General features: G+C 35.5%; 2 protein-coding genes across 2 annotated transcripts; both read left to right on the top strand.

Annotated features, from left to right (window-relative positions):
• Positions 1–502: 502 nt before the first annotated feature.
• Positions 503–10,353, top strand: LOC763089 (hepatoma-derived growth factor-related protein 2; the record flags this gene model as incomplete). The annotated part of the gene is made up of 10 exons (XM_030972708.1): positions 503–611; positions 2,437–2,534; positions 3,122–3,198; positions 3,923–4,061; positions 6,649–6,825; positions 7,235–7,288; positions 7,808–7,927; positions 8,582–8,792; positions 9,224–9,314; positions 9,780–10,353. Coding segments are annotated over exons 2-10 (1,521 nt in total), but the record flags the coding sequence as incomplete, so codon positions are not given.
• Positions 10,331–18,403, top strand: LOC115918281 (glutamic acid-rich protein-like). The gene is made up of 8 exons (XM_030972360.1): positions 10,331–10,452; positions 10,799–10,863; positions 11,477–11,499; positions 12,422–12,486; positions 12,843–12,950; positions 13,202–13,361; positions 14,116–15,442; positions 15,904–18,403. Exons 1-8 carry the CDS (start codon positions 10,354–10,356, stop codon positions 15,959–15,961), a joined length of 1,905 nt encoding a protein of 634 aa, XP_030828220.1. The 5' UTR covers positions 10,331–10,353; the 3' UTR covers positions 15,962–18,403.
• Positions 18,404–19,598: the final 1,195 nt, after the last annotated feature.

Below are 19,598 nucleotides of genomic sequence, written 5' to 3' on the forward strand. Positions count from 1 at the left end.
GACTTTTTGACGAGATTGAATAAAACCTAATTTGAATTGAATTGAATTGAACTGAGTGAGTAAAGGTTAGAAATAAATATGTACACTCAGCCCTGGTACACTCAAGAACCATGATTTTTTGTGAAACCAGGGCTTCCTGGTGAAACATTATCAATGTATTTCTTTCTTTCTATCTTTGACTTTCTCATTTGTTGCCCCTTCATTTATTGCTTATTTTATATTTGACTGGTCAGATTGTCATATCTCTTTCTCTCTCTCTCTTCTGCTGTATGTAAAACTCTATAATAAATCATTCAATTATAAGTAATGCCTTATGCCTTAAAGGATTTATTCAGCATATCGCTTACTGGAATACATATTAGATTTGTGATGATATACTTTTACCGTTTTACGGCTACGTCTACGGATATGACCAGTAGGAAATTATCATAAATCGTTATAAATCATTTAAATCAGACACGTACAGTTCTGTGTGTGTGCTGTGTGTTTTGCAGGCGGATTTTTTGTTGACTAGCTTCAGTTCATCCTGTAAAATGGCGCCCTTCGTGCAGGCTTGAATTTACTCACACGCAACGCAGGTGCAGACATCGAGATCTAAAGGCTGTTATTTGGTAAGGACATTTCTTTCAATTATAAGTTATAGAGTGCAGTGTATGTCAATTCATTGAGTTCACGTTCTTTTCCCTATGATCATAGTTTCATGTTTGTGAGTGTGACTGTGACTCAATGTGAGTGTGACACTGAATGACTGACTTGAGTCCAGTCCTGACTCCCTGAGCTGAGCTGACAAAGTGACAGTGTGACTGTGTCACTATCAGTGTGTGACTTTGACTGTGACTGAGTAGACCTAGTCTAGATCTAGACCGAATTTTCCGTCTCTTTCGTTCGTTAGCCTCTTATTGGGGTAGGGTCGGCCGGCTCTCTCTTTAGAGACGGAAACCGTCTAGGCCTATACACATTCCCTTGTCTGATAACGCCACGGCCATTTCAGGTCGTAGCGTTTTGCCCCCAAAATCCCCCAAAATGTTATTTTACCTCGTGGATGTTATATTGTAAATTAGGCCTAGGCTATAATAATTCAGTTCCACTTACCAACTTGACTGAAATAATCCGTTTAATGGTCCCTTTTAAGGAAATTATGGGTCAAAATCGACATCCATGTTGAAAATCTTGCAAGCCGTGTTAAACTCTCGCTGCCGGAGTCATCTAAATCAATCTCATCCCTTCTAGTCTACGCCAAAGGCAAAATGATTATGAAGGAAAAACTGTGCGCCATCTACACGTTCGTAATGGCGTTATCACAGTGTATAGTGTATAGACGGTTTCCGTCTCTAAAGAGAGAGCCGGCCGACCCTACCCCAATAAGAGGCTAACGAACGAAAGAGACGGAAAATTCGGTCTAGTCTAGATCTAGGTCTGTTTTAATTTTTTTTAACATGATAATTGATATTGTAAAAACTTAAAAACAAGATCAAACTCCTAGAATCTAACTAATAATGGTAAGCGGCAAGAGCTATGATGAGAATGAGGATCGTCCGCATAAACGAGGATATCCTTGAAAACGCAGAAAATGCAGAAATTGCGTACCCAAAATTAGATCTAAGTTTTTAAGGATCAATTTTTTTTTTTTCTTTGGCGCTCTGTTGGTTTCGGGTGCCCGATCCGCGCGCTGGCAATGTGATAACAGATTCCGCATAATAATATCCCCCTAATGATATCTCTGTCTACCTTTAGATCTAGACCTACTATGGGTTGTCCTGTCCGTCTTCCCGAGGATTTATCGCTCGTAACGTGAAAGTCTCTGTACAGAGTCAATGTGAAGTGCATTAGTTTATCGATAACTCGTGGATTGGAAATGAGGATCATCCTTATTCTTTTCTGTCCGCCGCGTTCATGAAGACGATCCTCGTTTATGCAGACGATACTTATTTTTGGACCAGCGCCCCTACTGATGATGAAGATTGATGTGAAAAAAAATTAAACATAAATTTAAACATAAAGTGCGTAGATAGTGTGACCCGAAGCTTGCAAACTGTCCTAAGTTAGGACTAGGAGTTGGCTAGGGCCTAGTTCAATCAATGGAATTGACTATGCTTTCTACTTGTACAATTCAAAGCACTTTGAAATTGGCTACATAGGTCTACACAAAAATAGGTGTTTTTGCATTGCCAATTTGATATTTACAATATTCAATAATAATGATTAGTGAAATAAGGCATGCCCATGCACGCAGGGAGTTTTCTAAATTAAGCAAACTCTGTGCTTACGCCTTTGTACATTTAACTAACTGCTATTATCTGGATAGATTGTGAATTTGATAAATCTGAGACTCACATTATAAATACTGAGTTTTTTTTCTCTACTGATTTGCCCTTTTTTTCAATGAAAGAATAAAACTGTGATGTTAAAACTTGACTTTCTCGATTGTTTTGTCAGAATAGAATACGCAGACCAAGATGTCTCGTCCCAAGTTTTATGAGCCAGGAGACAAGGTGTTTGCCAAGATGAAAGGGTGGCCATTTTGGCCTGCAAGGGTAAGAAAACATTTTTTTCCCCCTTTTTTGCCCAGATACGTTTATTTTTTTCAGATACATTTTTGTTTAATCTCTTTTCTTTCCCAGTGAAAGGAACAGGAGAAATTTCCTAAGTAGGCAAATAAGATATCAATGTAAAAATTATGAATTACAGAGTTGAAATCTTTATATTTTTAAACAAGTACAGTTGGAAAATCAAATTGATTGAAAGCATTTCCTCAATGATCTGTGAAAAGTTTATTTAACTCCTTATTCACTATCGATTGAAAGCCAAAACTGTGAAAGTGTTTGGAGTGTAATAATACGTATTAACATTTGAGAAAGGTCAACTGAGGCTGCCACTGATTATTTCATTAGTCTACGAAAGCAGCCAAAGTTTAATGATCACATTTAAGCATACCAGAATCCACCATTTAAGATTTGTAGGGAGTGGTGGTATATTTTTTATTAATTTTCTTCTAAAATTCTGAAGGATAGTTTCATTAATCATCTTTGCTTTTGTAAGTCCATTAGAAATATAAACCTAATGATATGCATTTTTAGGTGTCTTATTTGTTAAATTTTATTTTATGTCTATTTTGTTTCAGGTTGATGATGTCCCGGAAGGCGGGGTCAAGCCACCCCCAAACAAGTATCCAATTTTCTTCTTCGGCACTCATGAAAGGTACAAAGGAGTTCTACTGTACTGAGAAAAAGACATTTTCACAGTCTATTTGCTAGCATGCCCATCATCAATGACAAGAATTCATGTAAAATCCTTGTTCAATTTGCAAACTTTTTATTAATAAAGAGTATGGAGATAAATGGACGTGTTTTTTTAATGCTTAAAAATGAATATATTTTTTTTAAGAACACTTTTTACAATACATCACTTTACGATGTCATTGTTCCTGTTCATTTTCCTTGTTAGTGTTTACAGGTTATGTACAAGATATTGTGTTTCTAACTATTTCCGTTCTTTCTTTTTAAGCTGATTAAAAAAATATATATATTTTTTTTTTTTTTGGGGGGGAGGGGGTAGGTATTGAATTAATTAAAGAAGTTCATAAATTGATGAAGTATCTTGCTGTTCTTATTCTTTCAGTATAAAATTATTAATTAGATTTAACAGATGTACTGGTATTTGTAACAATATGCAAAATGTTTTTTTGACAATTTTCTTTTGAATAACCCAATATGGAATAACCCAATATGGAATGTTCTTACAATAGACTAAGAAACAATAAGATGCATTAGAAGACACGAAAATTAGAGAATATTTAAGATATTTTTTATTGTTTACATAATTTATTACTTTATTGCACTCTGGACCATTACAAATTCTTTTATTTCAGATTATCCATGTTCGTAAATTAATCACAAGGACTTTGAACATGTTCTTATTTCAGTGCTTTCATGGGAGTCAAGGACCTCTATCCATACAAGGATTTTAAAGAGAAGTTTGGCAAGCCTCACAAACGTTACGAAGCCTTCAACATCGGCTTATGGGAGATAGAAAACAATGCACATGTCAAGTATCATGGAGTAGTGAGTATTATCTATCAATTTAAACTATTCATAACTATAGCAACTGTAGCAGCCACATTTATTCATTTGGTAAAATGAAATTTTAAAGAAAAGCTCTCTCCGAAATAGTTTTGAATGCATGTCTTATTTCAAAAATGTTTATTTAGAAAAATGTCGGTATTTCTTCTTTGCCTTCAGTTTCAGATCATATTAAAAGTTAATTCAGCAGAATGACATAATGAATGAATATGATATCAAACTTTACAATTTAAAGGTGCGGTCTGTTGCCCAAAATGGGGGGGGGGGGGGGGGGCAACAGATGCCATTTGTCATCGCTGACCAAAAAATGTATGTACTCCCCAAAAACATTTGTCAATAAATATGTCATGTGTGAAATGTGATGATATTTAACTTTGTGCCACATTAAGTGCTTTTACAAAATACTGAACAGAGTGCTGATAAAACAAAAAGAAGCAAATAATCAGTTTGGAACAACAACATGTACATACAGCACTCGGCACTAAACATAGTAATGATCATATATCATATACAAAGATTGGGCATATTCATAAAAATATTCTAAAAGATGAGGACATAATAATAGTAATGGCATTATATCACCTGCCCTGTTAAGAGCCAGATAGGTTTTGCGGACCTGCCAACCAATACGATTCAGTTGTATTTTGTACGAATTTTAGAAGCAAATATGACAGTACAATTTTTTTTTTTAATTTTAGTTTTGTGTGTATGTGTGTGCCATTTTCAATGGCAAAATGCCCATTCTGTCCTGTAAAGTATCACACCAGTCGTGACGAAATCATGCATATTCAACCAATGATCCATAAAAAAAATTCTTCCTGTATGTAGGAACTGTAAGAGGCATTGATCCACGTAACAGTCCGTGTTTATTTTTAAGAATACATCTTTTGTCAGTAAAATACAACTTTGGGGATTAAAGAATACAGTTTTTGAACTCCAGAGGTTGGCAGGTGTGGTGATGATAACACAGAGTTAACACCTCTCTGACTCACGGTAGCAATATGAACATGACCAGGGTGCTACAAGAATTTTTTTCACCACTTGCCCTGTCGGGCAAGTGGGTTTTCAATTTACTTGCCCAAACAATATTTCCACTTGCCCAAAACTTTAAAGCGAAAAAGGACTCGAGGTTAAAGCATTTATTATCTCGTAATGATAAGTTAGTGTTTTAGATAGCAAATTAATGCACATACATGTACAGTGTAACTGTACTGAATAATAACCTAATATGTCAAAGAAAATGGTCAACAAAGGATGGTTGAAGGTTTAAAAAACGCATTTTATTGATTCTCCATAAATAATCAGATTCACATGAATCTCGGCAAGGTAGAATGGTTCAAGCAGGTTTAAGTTTTTAATATTCAGTCATGTAAAAAAGCATAATGACCCTGTTGTAAAAAATATGATACAAACATGTCATTAATGGTAGCCACATGTACCATGGTGCAACATCACATGTGTGTCTGTGCAAGCCGCTGTCATTTGGAAACGTAGGCTAATTTTCAGCTGTTAATAATTTGGGTCAACTCTTCCATCAAGAAACGTCATGTAAATAATGGGTAATCAACTATTTTAAATAAAGTACGGACATTTTTATTTCATCATTCACTGCTATAAATATCATGCCAAAATTTGTAAATTCTTACTAAATAATAATATTGAAGATATTTTACGATAAATCTCGGATAAGTATGCGAAAACTAGACTAAACAACGTCGCTAAAACCATGAAAACAAAACAACAACGGCTTATATTCTGGGGGTCTCGATACTATTATCAAAATGACTCGCTCGGTCGGATCTTGAGACCGCAGTAATAAATTGAAAACGAGACAAAAACATTCATCTGATTTATATGAGCAGCGAGTTTTAAATAATATGTTCACAATCATTAACAGTCATTATGAATAAATATCAAACATTTGACTTTTTGTACTTACTAGAAAATCCCTGTTGTTTATTCCATTCCGATTCGCACGTGTTCATTTCCCTAGAATAATGACGTCATATTTGGCGTGATTCAACCAATCGGCAATCAGAGAATAGCAAAGGCCTGTCGGTGCGGCCTGCAGAGCTAGAGAGAGAGAGCGCGAATAAGCTCGCAGCTGGTACGATCGCGCTAGCTGTCTCTAGCTAGCTCACGGCCGGCCGTGCGTGGAGGCGGAGCGGCATTCATGGCTTGAAGTGTCACTGTTGCATGCGCGCTGAGCTAGCTGAGCTGGCTAGCTGTCTGTGAAGTTTTTTCGAAATCGGAACGATCGCTTTTTTGCTTCTGGATTTTGACGACGGGTAAGAAGTTGACGGGTGAATGGTAGAGTTCTTGGACACTAGGAAATTACTGTAAAAGTATCACTTGCCCGAATCGGGCAAGTGATAATTTGATTTACTTGCCCGACGGCTCAATTTGGTTGCCCCGGGACGTCGGGCAAGCGGGTTTGTCGCGCCCTGCATGACTTAATTATGATGGGAAGAGTTTGGTTTTTAGTTTCTCTTTGAAAATTTCCTCTGTATTAAAACATAGGCAGAGATATTGTAAATATTAATGAGTAATTGTTTGTTGTAATACCCAGCACCCTGGATCCTCTACCGATGAAGAAGCAGCAGAGGGAGCAGTCAAGACTGAAGAAGAGATGGAGCCAGAGGATGAGCAGGAGGAAGAGGTTGAGCAGGAGGAGGAGCAGGAGGAGGATTCTGATGCAGGCTTGGTCATAGATGAAGGGAGCAAGAAACCAAAGCCAAAGCCCAAGGTGAGACATACAAAGACCTACATTTCTGCAAACAGGAGTTAGTAGTATTAGTATGTAGGGCTCCATATTCCTTTAAATATGATAGGTACCGCTATGTTTTTAATGGTAGTGCCTATACTGTTTGTAGTCCGGAGCAAGCTGCTGTAATATGACATTGAATGTGAATGAATGCATTAAATGAGGGTATTTTGTAAATCAGATTGTATTCATGTGTTGATGTGTTTGTTTATGGTAACTTGGCCAAATGATGAAGTATGAATAGTATTCCAATGGCACAATCTTTTAAATTGTCTATTCAATCTTAATTTTTTTTTTTTTTTTTTTTTAATGGTAAGACAAAACGAAACAGCATTGTGGTATTCTTGATGCATACTTATTTATTATTTTGTTATGTTTTATATTTCTGTAGGAAAAGAAAAAGGCTCAACCAAGAAAACGAAAGGCCAGTGGGGAGACTAGCAAGGTAGGTGATGATTTAAGCTAGTATCTTATAATCAGTCATACATATTGTATACACAAGTTTTCTGCTATGAATTACGATGCTTGTAGTGGATTTTAGCATGTCTTTCAAGAGGCTAAAGTACAACTGATTCCGTAGTCTCTGCCATGAGTATCCCTTCTCATTTGTGTTTTTGTAGAGGGTAATATGCTCCAGCTATACAGCTAAAGGAAAGGAAAATAGTTCTTTTCTAGACGTTAAACAGCAATCAATTTCCATTCATTGAGCATTTGATATATAAAGAAATAGGCAATGATAGTGGAACATAGTACTATAGAACACAGCCATTACAATATGTGTTCCTACACTTTCTTTGTAAGTTACATGTGTTTGTTTACTCACAGCAGGCATGGTTGTGATATGAATGAGAGCCCATTGTACTTGGAAATCTGGGTATGTTTTATGATGTAATGACATGAAAAGTATCATTATTAATAAACAGCATCAATAATGAATCAATTTTTTTTCTTCAATTCTTGACAGGCCAAGCCCAAGAAGTCTCGCAAATCAACAAGTAGTGTGAAAGCTGAACCCATAGCAGATGAAGAAAGAGGAGACACTGATTATGATGATACTCCATCAGAAAATGAAAGTAGCGGAGAGGTAGGTTAATTTCCATGGAAAACTGATACTACAGTGATAAAGATGATTGATTACTTTGTAAGACAGCTGAGCAAAATGTGAAACATTAAAGTGTACCTTGAATGCTCAAGGCAACTTTTATGTTTATTTGGTGGCCATTTGCATCTGAAATTGTGATCATACTTGTCGTGACTGACGTAAGATTCATAGAGGTAGAGGTACTAGGGGTATATAATAGCACTGGATCCTCTCATTATGGTTCTGCCTCATTACAATTCATTATAATTTTCATCATCATTGTCCAGGAATGTTTTCACATGGCCCTACGTTTTTTTCTTAGCCATATAAAGGTAAATATGTTGAGACTGTCATGGTTGAAAGCTGAATTCAAGTGTATGTGCACATGCCCCATATTTTGTTGTACCTTTTAACTTCAATTTACACTCAATCATATTGCCTTAACTTTTGGAAATACAAATACCCATGATTGCCCAATGGTTAAAGACTGATATCGTCTTTGCTCTTCCGCAACTTCACTGCATTCACAGAACATGTTAAATGAGAAATGGTCTGTTGTTTCCTTGTTTAACTCAGAAAAATAGAATTAATATGAAACTAGACAGATTAATTGTAAAATCATGAGAATTGCCATTTCTTTTGCTGTTGTTGCAATAGGAATTCGCACCTAAGAAAAAAAAAGACAGACGGTCAGAAGGTAAAGGCCGCAAAAGTTCAAATTCTCAAGAGGACTCCGACGACGATGATGATGATGATAAAGATGAAGCCAAATCAGCCAAAGACTCTGATGAAGAGGAAGAAGGTGATGACTTTGAGGAGGCTAAGAAGAGCAGAAAGAAAACACCAGCCAAGAAACAAACTCCAAAAGGTGAGACTAAAAGGTTTAACTTTGCATTAATTGTAGTCTTACTTTGTAGTACACTATATGCTTTTCAGAATTTTTTTTTTTTTGTTTGTACAAAAACAGTATCTAATCGTTGTTCATCAGATATTGCATAAACATGTGTGACTTTGAAGTGTGTGGACTATGCTAGTATAAGACAGTTTGACATCTTTTAAATAAGTTATTTATGAAATATTATTTTGTTAGATATATTCTGGGTGTTCTGGCCCTACTTCATACTTAGTTTTGAAAAAGTAAGGGAGGGAAAAAATGCTGTGTTTTTTTTAATGAAAAAAAAGTTGCAGAATTTTATCATAAACATCGATTTCTATTGTAAATGCATTGTAAAAACATGAGTCAATCATTAAAAACAATAGTAAATTGCAGTCATTATGTATATCTTTTTATACTTGCAGAAAAGAAACCTAGAGCAACTCCCAAATCAAGTGCCAAAAAGAAGTCAGCTGCTAAGCCAGCCTTAGATTCACCGAGTGACACATTATCAAGGTAGGTACATATATATAAGACAGTCACAAATGGTATCCAAGATTGTTCCATCAAATGGAGACATTGTTTTAGACAGATCTGAGGGATTTAATTGATTTAGCTGTGAAAATTATTTGCTTGAAACTTTCTCTCGATCAATCAATCAAACAGTTATCAATCAAACAGTTGTTTGTTGATTTTTGTTTTATTTTGCTTTGATATGTTGTTTTTTCCAGAGAGTATTGCACACATAAAAACACTTGATGAGGTTTATTTCTTATAGTTTCCTTTGTTTTGTAGTATTACATTAAAGCAAGGTTCAACACTAATTTCATGTTTGGAGGCTTATTTCTTGGATGTGCAAAATTGTGTGGTCATGCATTATGGAATCATTGCTTAAATATGTGGGTTATTGTGAGGTTTAGAAGGTTATCTCTACCCCATGGGACACCTGTTGTTATGTGTTCTTTTGTTCTTGGTTCACAGTAGTGACAGCGAACCTGACTTCCATTCATCGTGGAAGAAAAAAGATGAAGAAAAGAAGAGGAAGATTGAAGAAATGAAGAAAAAACAAGAACAAGAGCAGATGAAGCAGATGAGAGAAAGAGAACGTATAGATGAAAAGAAAGAAAAACTGGAGAAAGCCAAAAAGAAAGAGGAGAAAAAGAAGAGGAAGTCCTCTGAAAGTGAAGAAAAGATGAAGGCCGAGAGAGAAGAAATGAAAGAAGAAGAGGACGTGAAAAAAGAGCCAGAGTCAAGTGATGATGAAATCAAAGAAGAAGCAACCCCGCAGAGAAAAGAGAAGAGCGGAGGAAAGTCAAAGGATGTGGTGGAGTCTGATGATGAGGAAGAGGAAGAGGAAAAGAAAGATCAACAACATGAAGGAGATGATGACAAGGATGAAGGTTCAAAAGCTGACAAAATGAAGCGAAAAGAAGAGAAGGAAAAAGAGAAAGAGCGGAAGCGGTTGGAAAGAGAAAAGAGGAAAGAGGAGGAAAAGGAGAAGAAAAAGGGAGAAAAGTTAAAGAAGAAGCAAGATGAAAAGAGGAAAGAACTGGAGATGAAGAAGAAACGAGAAGAGGCTAAAAGAAAAGAAGAGGAGAAAAGGAAAGCTGAAGGCAAGAGGAAACAAGAGGAAATGAAGAGAAAACAAGAAGAGGTGGGTGAAAATCTATTTTGCATCCATCATTTAGATATCGTGAATCTTACTTTTCTTTTAATCCCAAATTAAAGATTTTTTCCCACATATAATTTGCTTTAAATTGTAAGCAAGATATATTGCAAGTTTTTTGGGGGGGAATTTGCTCTTATTATCTTTTCCTTTTGACCATGTGTGTCGTGTAAGAGTTTTGCAAATGTCATAGCTTTTGTTTTTGTCAAATTTGTCAAATTTGTTTACTCTTTAAAATAATGAAGCTTTGAGAATGGAATGTAATAATTGAAATATATTATGTTATTATTATATGCATTATTTAATTAAATTATTTATGTATTTATTGTTGCAGAAGAGGAAAAAAGAAATAGCTGCCTTCAAAGCAAAAGAAAGTGAACAGAAGAAAGTAAAAGAAGGGTGAGAAAAACATTGTATTTAAAAAGTTCGATAATTTTCTAACAGATCCTCAATAATTCAATTCTAGGATTTATTTGATTTCAGTGTAGTGGATGTGTATTATCCACTTGCCACCTATTTCTGATTTTAGTGTTTCAATATTAGTTTTGAGAAGAATCTTATAAATCGTCCCTATTTTCACAAAGTGACGGTAGTGAATGAAAATCGCATACAATTTGCGTGCGGATTTTCCTCACTACCGTCACTTCGTGAAAATAGGAACAAAATGTTAAAGATCAGGTTGCTGTATTGTCTATTGTATTCATATGAAAATGACGAGTTAATTGTGTGAATGTCAGCCATTAGATGACTCAAAAGTTCCTTTGTACTTGATCACCTCTGATTGTAGTGGTATTATTGTCTTTTTTGTCCTTCTAAGTATGAGTTACAAGAACATAAAAGTGATAATGGTATTTAGTTTAGAGAAGCTTGTATGTAAATTGTGCATAAAAGGAATTCTAAATTATTGAAAGTGTTGTCTTGAAAATACGATAGTATCTTTAAGCTGAATATAATGATGTGAAGAATTCAAATATGTTTGTATTTTTTTTCTTTCCTTATTTTCCTTTTACAGATTTTTAAAAGACAAGTACAAAGGTAAGTTATTTTCACATCTGGTGATAATAGTTATTGTGGTAGGGGATGTGTTGATTATACTTTACATATTTGCATTTTCTTAAACTATTGTACTTTTTTCTTTTCTTTTGCATAGAGTAATTTAGAAAACAAGTAAGAATATAAACTGTAGTCTATATGAAATATGTATTATAAGTAATTATTTAAAAGGTTTTGTGATAGATACCATATATGAGGGCATGATTGAGTGGGATTGGGTATGTTCTTTATTCTCTCTCTCTCGCTCTCTCTCTCTCGCTCTCTCTCTCTCTCTCTCTCTTTCTGTCCCTCCCTCCCTGGAGTGAGGGGATACTTGTAAGCAAATTGATTCAAAATGGTATTTCTACCATTAATGGTGTAAAGTTTGTATTCATACTGATTTGAAATTAATACCAATCAATCAATTGATACCAGTTTGTTAACATTGATGTGCCCTATAATAAAAATACATACATGAACGAATGGTTCCTCTGGCTTTCTCTAAAATAATGCTTATGTTATAGCCCCTCCTAAAGTGTTGGGAGCCCCAAATTCGCCAAAAATTAGATGGCAAAATTTCACTTAAATTGTATCATAATTTGAAAGAGGATGTCATTTAAGACACACTTCTGCAAAGATTTCCCCCCACCCCCCCCCCCCCCCCCCCCAAAAAAAAAAAATTGTTTGAAGATATATATTGATAAAAGAATACATAATTTGGGTTTTCTGTTGTACGCAGAAAACCTAAATTTTGTATTCTTTCATCAATATTCGACTTCAAACACATTTGTTTTGAAAATCCTTGCTGAGATGTGTCTTAAATGACATCCTCTTTCACAAAATGACACAATTTTAAGTAAAATTTTGCCATCAAATTTTTAGGGCTTTAAGATTTATATAAAGTAAATGTATTTTTCTATTTCAGAAACTGAAGAAAAGATTGAAAATTTCCATGTGAACCTCAAGCAATCACTTGCCCTTGATAATCCAGTAAGTATTATTACTCTTTATTTGAACTTTGAAGTCATATTGATAATACAATACTATGCTGTATATGTAAAGTTTGAAATATTGTTTGAAAGTGTAAACAGAGGTTTTTTGAAAATACAAACGTGAGTTCTCTCCTCAGTGATGTTTATTTTCAAAGAGAGTTGGTTTCAGTTGGACTCAATATGGCATGAATTCTCTTGTTTTGTATTTGCCATACTGTGTCCAACTAGAACCACATTGGCAAAATTCTGTATATTTATGGCTTTGGTTTGAATATGTGCTTAAATCCATCGTTGATTTTTTCACAACGTGTAATTGCTTATCACTTCTCCTTCTGATATTAATTTTCATTTTAGGAGCCAGCTCGTAGCTTGCAGATTATGGCAAACATTGACCAGATAATGGATCGCCTAACCCCTAGTCTTCTCAAGAAACATGTTGACTTTGTGCAGACAATAAAGAAGGTAATGGATATGTTTTTCTGTTACTTTACAGGGAAGAGGGTATATCAGAATAGTTTTTATTGAGGAGTAATCAGCATTATCTTTGGTGACATAGTCTCATAATGGATGCCACCCTATGAATTTGCTATATTTTTGTCAAGCTTGGCAATTTTTTTGCATTATTGATGTCAATTGAAAGGCTGTGCAAAAGGTGGTTGTATAAAATAAGTCAACACATCACAGTGACCTTCAAATCATGTTTGGTTTTGTAGGTGCGTAAGTTCAAGTCCAGTGATGCGGTACGCAAGAAGGCGGAGTATCTCTATAACAAACTGAAGCTTGTGTTTCTGATGCAAGATTCTGAGAGTGCAGCCCTTCTCAAGAGAGAGATGGAGAATGAAGCAAAGAAAGTTGCCGAAACACCCAAATCAGGTATGTCAGTGATAGCTAGCCTCTCATAACTGAAATACTTCTCTATATGATATGTACCATTCAACCGGGCAGTTTTTATGCCTCCACAACAAAGTAGCTTGTGATCACATTATCATTAGAACCAATGGACGGATTACCATCAAACTCGGGACATTTATGTATTCTGCAGAGCCAATGAACTGATTAGATTTTGGGGTCATGAGGTCAAAGCCATGGGGCTCATTATGTATGCAAAAATAGCTTGTGATCGCATTATTATTAAAACTGATGGACAGATTACCATCAAACTCAAGACATGGAGGTATCTTGATGAGCCAATGAACTAGTTGGATTTTGGGGTCATGAGGTCAAAGGTCAAAGGGTCAAACATGTATATGAAAGTGGCTTGTAATCCCGATATTCTGAGAACCTGTTAATGGATTACAATCAAACTTGAATTTTAAAAATTGCACCATTTCCGACTGCGGGCAGTCGAAGATCTATTTTGTTTACTAATAAGTTAACATGTTACAAAAAGTAAGAAAGATTGCAATGGATAAAACATACATGACATATGTGTCATAACCATTACTTTGAAAGAATAGGAAGTTAAAAACATGAGAGCACCTTAAACTTGGCAGTTTATATTCCTCCTTTGATGTTTCTCTTGAAGCTTTAAGATAGTAGAAAATTGGAAAGCTGACGTTATACGTTTTTACTTGATCAGTAGCATTTTATATATCTATCGTTCTCTGTATTCATTTCTTTCTGACAGATGACAAAGAGAACAGACTAAATGAAGCAGTGGCTGATGTGAAGACAGGAGAAAAAGATGAAGTGAATGACAAAGAAACAAAGCAAACCCAGGAAAACGGTGACATGGACACTAGTGAACTTACAAAAAGCAAATCAGAAGAACATACCTTACAAACAGATGATGTAGACAAAGAATTGGTTCAGAATGAATCTGTGAACTCCACTGAAACTGATGGAAAGGATGAATATGTTGACATTGTACCACCTGAAGCATCACCTACTCAAGGAGAAGATGTTTCAGAGCAAAAAGAAACTGACAAGGAAGCAGCTGTAACTGAGGAACCACCTGTAGAAGTTGTAGAAGATATAGATGATAAGCAGGAAGAGAAAGAGGAGAAAGAAGAGAAGGAAAGAAAGAGGAGTGAATCTCCGGAAAATGCTTTTGGACGTGATATTTTTTCAGGATCTAGCTTGGCAAGAGATTTGCTGAAGCGCGCTGCAGAGGAGGGATTAGTGAAGTTAGATGGGGAGAAATCAGATGAAGTGGAATTGGAGGAGGGTGAGGTTGAAGAGAAGGAGGAAGGTGAAATGGGAGACGATGATATGGCTTTAGCGACTCCTGATCAGGATAGCGATGACATGGAGCTTGGAACTCCGGAAGAACCGGCTGTTGAAAAAGAGGAGAAGCAGCCAGAAGAAACAGAGGAAGATCCAGAAGAAGAGTCAAGGTTAGGAGAAGATTGGTGGGAGCGGGCGCGGTCATTGCTCCAGTCACGGCAAGGATTTGAAACCATCGACCAGAGCAGAGCGAACAAGGACGCAAAGAAGAGGAGTGGGCCTAGTACCCCTCCTAGGCCCAGCACAGACTCCTCAAGCAAAAAGGGTGAGAGCCATCGACAAAGATGGGAAGGCTCACGAACAGCATCTTCCAAGCATAAGGCACAACCCTCCAGATCGGTACCTGTAGAATATGGCAGTGCAAATAGGAGAGGGACAGACAGCATCCCTCCAGAATATGGCAAAGCTTTGAGAAATAAAGCAGACTCTGGTGACGACGACGATGATGATGTTCCTCCAGAATATGGACAAGCAAACAGGCATCAAAGTGCCGTTGAAGACGATGACGAGGTCGATGATGATGACGTTCCTCCGGAGTATGGCAAAGCTCTACGCCAGCAATCCAATTCAAAGTCTTCCACCTTGGAGAAGGCACCTGTTTCAGTGCCTCAGGATGGTCAGAGAATACCTGTCCTAGGTGCTCCTACCTACCCTGTGGTACCACACCGGCCAATCCCACCTCATGGTGATGACATGGACATCTCTGATGGTGAACAAGAACAAGAAAGGTGAGAACACTAAGAACACTCTTAATGCTTTTAAGCTTTTGAATACCAAGCCCAATAGAACTTACTCTTGGGTTTTACAACGCAGACAAAAATTTGCTTGATTTTCTACACTAACCAAATTCTGAATGTCAACCATGGACCAAACAGTGTAACTAACCCTAAATCTAACCTAAAACTCCACCTGCAATCCTGATCCTGAATGGAGATCTTTGATGAAATATAGCCCATAACAAATGTCATGTTTTCATCAGGGTTAATGGAAGAACAGTGTTATACCAACAAAAATCATCTTAAGTGGATGAAACTTGTTAAATTGAAGACTACTTTGTTTGATGAATGTTAAAAGAAAACTCTGTCCATATAGTCCATATATATACCTGTAATTCTGAACATTTCGTAATCACTTCATTGTTTATACATCATGTTTATGCTTCTGCTTTGTTCTCATTTTATGACATTAGGCCAAAGGACAAAGACCATGCATTTAGTGATGACTGCATGGACACAGATTCAGATTGATGGTCAAACCCTGCTGCAATGGCTAATACCTGCACAGAAAGGCCACCACCTGTTTAGAGAGGCCAATATTACAGACCCGGGACTATAGGTAACAGACATTGGCCTGTGAAATTGAGATCATCTCATTTCGTGGTTTGCTTGTTTATATGAAGGCATTCTTGCAGCATTCTTATCGTTCTATTTAAGCAGCTTTTTATTTCATCAAGGTCTTGTAAATCATCATGTGTTGGTTCAAAGTGTATGTCCCTGTGATGTAGAATGTATTCATATGTACACCCAAGGTTCCTTGCAGATCTTTGTTTACATTTGGTCAAACTTGAGTGAACTGGTTGTGCAGCCATTCCAGAGTAATGATATGGAAAAACAAATCTTGTTGGCATATTAAAAGTATGTACGTATTGACATACAAAAATGAGTACCAATTGTGTTATCAACTGGCAAAAACCATGCACATATTTGGTATTTATAGTCACTGAAATGTTACAAGAAGGTAGTAAGTATCTGCTTGATAAAAAGAAGGAAAGTAAGGCTGTACATTAGATGACCTTTAATACATTGAACTCTTGACATCAAGTTTGTAGAAGTTAAATCAGAGATCTATAAAAAAAAAAAATAAGGAAAGGAAGGCAGATTGAGATGACCTTTACTACATTGAACTCTTGACATCAAGTTTGTGAAAGTTAAATCAGAGATTCTTTATGCATTCTTCACTTGTTCTGGGTCATCTTGAAAGTTAGGTCAATGTGAAGCATCTTTGAAAGATTGATTTGAATTTGAAGTATGGAATAATGTATTCATACAAAATTGCAAATAACCTCTAATTTTCTACCCAAATCTTCATATCAGAAAGATTTTAAAAAAAATCATATGATGGTAATATTGCAAACATTTTATGATGATTTAATGATGTTGAGTGAATACCACACTGTGTATGAGTAAGGAATGTGCCATTTATTTCAAGGCAATTATTTGAATGGCAGAATCCATACTTCTCTCAATTTAACAAGAGTCACTATTCAGTGGAAGCTTCTGATATGTAGTTGGTTTATTTGTAAAGATCTCCCAGTGAAATCTGTCATTCTGACTTCATTTAGCGTGCCAAAATTGTGTATTGATAGAAGCAGCATTGCGATCCCATAAATATATATCCTAGGCTTGGTTTAGCATCTATACTGTGCTTGTAATATGGCATACAGGAATGAATTGCAACATCAGCCATCAAAAGAATGTATAATAATAATAATATTATAGCGCTTAATGCATCAGCGATGTATCACAGATCACAGATTGGAAAGTAAATACTAAGATTATTTCATTACTAAACGAATCGAGTACCACAACCTGTTACATAACCAATGAATTATGTCTGTGCCCTAGATATTTTTGTGATTTAAAAGCAATGATGCTTCCTATGGTGAAAGATAGCATGCTTGCTTTAAAGTCTGGATGGTAAAGAGTTTAATACAGCATACAGATGTTACTTTGCCATAGGAAGATATTCAAGGAAGTTTTGTCATTGATTGCCTTACTTACATTTTGTCTGTTTGGAGTCACAAGGGCATTAACTCCTACTTGAACACATAGTTATACTCCTTGTAGCTCCAAGCAGACAATTTCAGAATAAGGCTTCGTTCAGATATAAGATGATAGACCACGGTGGCTCGTTTTTGTCATGATGGCGCAAGTGTAATAAACTTCACACTTTTGTATCTTATAACACATAGCTCAGCGAATTCACGTAGGACCTTTGTTGCGCACATTTGCCATCCATTACATTATTTCTTTCTCATAGTGGTTTACTGCTGCATATCTAAACAAACCTTAATGTGTGTCATGTAGGTTGCGGTAAGAATGATAATGTAATGATTAATTTCTAAGCCAAAGTTTGGTGATCATCTTTATTTGTTGACTGGATTTTGTGATGAACAGCTCTATTGTTCTGTCATTATTGACTCTTTAAAAATGAACAACCATAGCAGAATATTTTTTGTTAAAAGACACATGTTCTTGCAATATTTTCTCCAGGTCAATTTATTCTTGAGAAACCAAATAATAGCCTCCTCCGTGGAGCACTGCTATACCTAATCTAAAGTTATCATACATTTATACTTCATAATATTGACAAAATAAAGCATGTAGTAAATGTAGCCGGAGCATATGTCAGATGAGTGATACGTTCTTGTTCTATTCATGACTAAGTTATAAAATGTTACCATCATTCAAATTCAAGAAACTTTTTTTGTGTGCCAAGGTGCTTAAATTCATTGTTGTAAAAGCTATTGAATGTAATAAGATTGAAATAATTGTATTGCTTTTTGCATACAAGTTACTATTATCTTCTTTTTTCCAGATTGACTTTGTATAAAATACAATCAAATCATCACAGGACTGTACAGAAGACTTTGAATGTTGTAATAAAATGACTTGTGTATATATCAACTATATCTCTGTTTTATTATTATTTATTTAGTTTGTTTTGTCTGTCTTATTTCATTTATTAATACCTATCTATTCAATAGTTTCTTTACGGGCAGGGCAATTTTCTTATTTCATCGTTGTTGATACATCTTGTACAGTTCTGTATACCAGCTGGTTGTTGCCACGGCTGAGGGAAATCAAATATAAAGAGCTTTTTACTATATCATTTTGTGATTATGGTTTGAAAACACATCAAAACATACTAGATATTCAATTAAAAGGTATAACAATATATAAATCCATTGGAAGGACAATTTAATTCAATTTTATTTCTTGACCATTGGGATATGATCATGTTTGATACAAGCACAAACATTTAGTATTTCAAAAATACATGCATTTATTTGAAAATATTTAGTTTGATATGGTGAACTTTTAAAACCTACAGTGAACTTCATGTTCAGAAAATAGCCAATACATGGGGGTAATGCAGGAGAAATGAAGTAAAGATAGGAGAGAGTGAGAGAGAGACGAGATGGCAAAAGTAAAGTGACAGGGAGAGAAAGATATAAAGAGGATCAAAGACAACAGAGTAAAGTGAAGACTGAAAAGAATGGAAGGTAAAAAGAGGAAGAAAGTGGGTGAGAAAGAAAGGGAAAAGTGACGGATGATAAACAGAGTGGGAAAGATAAAAAGGTGATGAATTCAAAACGGAGGAAAGAGACAGGGAGGGGAGGGATAGGGAGATGGGGAGAAATGAAGAAAAAGAATAGAAATGTGAGGATGGGGAAGGGCTAACGGTATTGAACAAATTAGAGCCAATTACAGACTGAATAATTCAACACAAAGTCAATGCAATATGAATACAAATATTTTATTTACAATTACCACATTAACATCGTAATGAAATTTACAGACTTAAAATATCAGATTTACAGGCAAGTTAAAATTGCACCGTACTGGACTATTACTTTTCTCGACAGAACACTTAAAAAATGCATGGATCCATGCATTTCCTTATCAATATATTAAAACATTATCTTATTTTAATCTGTTTTCTTCTTGGAAATATTTACAAACAATCCCATGATAACTGATTGATAACTATCCCTCCACTTCATTTGACTGTAATTTATCATTTTGTTCACTTTTTTCATGTTTTGTGGAAATAAATTCATTTCAATTCAATTCAATTTTTTAAAATTCAATAAAAGGACTT

This window comes from Strongylocentrotus purpuratus, unplaced genomic scaffold, assembly GCF_000002235.5.
Source record: "Strongylocentrotus purpuratus isolate Spur 01 unplaced genomic scaffold, Spur_5.0 spur5_scaffold_6, whole genome shotgun sequence".
Classification (NCBI taxonomy): Eukaryota; Metazoa; Echinodermata; class Echinoidea; order Camarodonta; family Strongylocentrotidae; genus Strongylocentrotus; species Strongylocentrotus purpuratus.

Bases quoted from the DNA above. Each gene is read 5' to 3' on its own strand.
- LOC115918281 (XM_030972360.1), top strand. From the start codon at position 10,354: ATGAAGAAGAAACGAGAAGAGGCTAAAAGAAAAGAAGAGGAGAAAAGG. The intron at 11,500-12,421 runs GTAAGTTATTTT...TTTCTATTTCAG, and splicing joins TTTAAAAGACAAGTACAAAG to AAACTGAAGAAAAGATTGAA. The intron at 12,951-13,201 runs GTAATGGATATG...TTGGTTTTGTAG, and splicing joins TTGTGCAGACAATAAAGAAG to GTGCGTAAGTTCAAGTCCAG.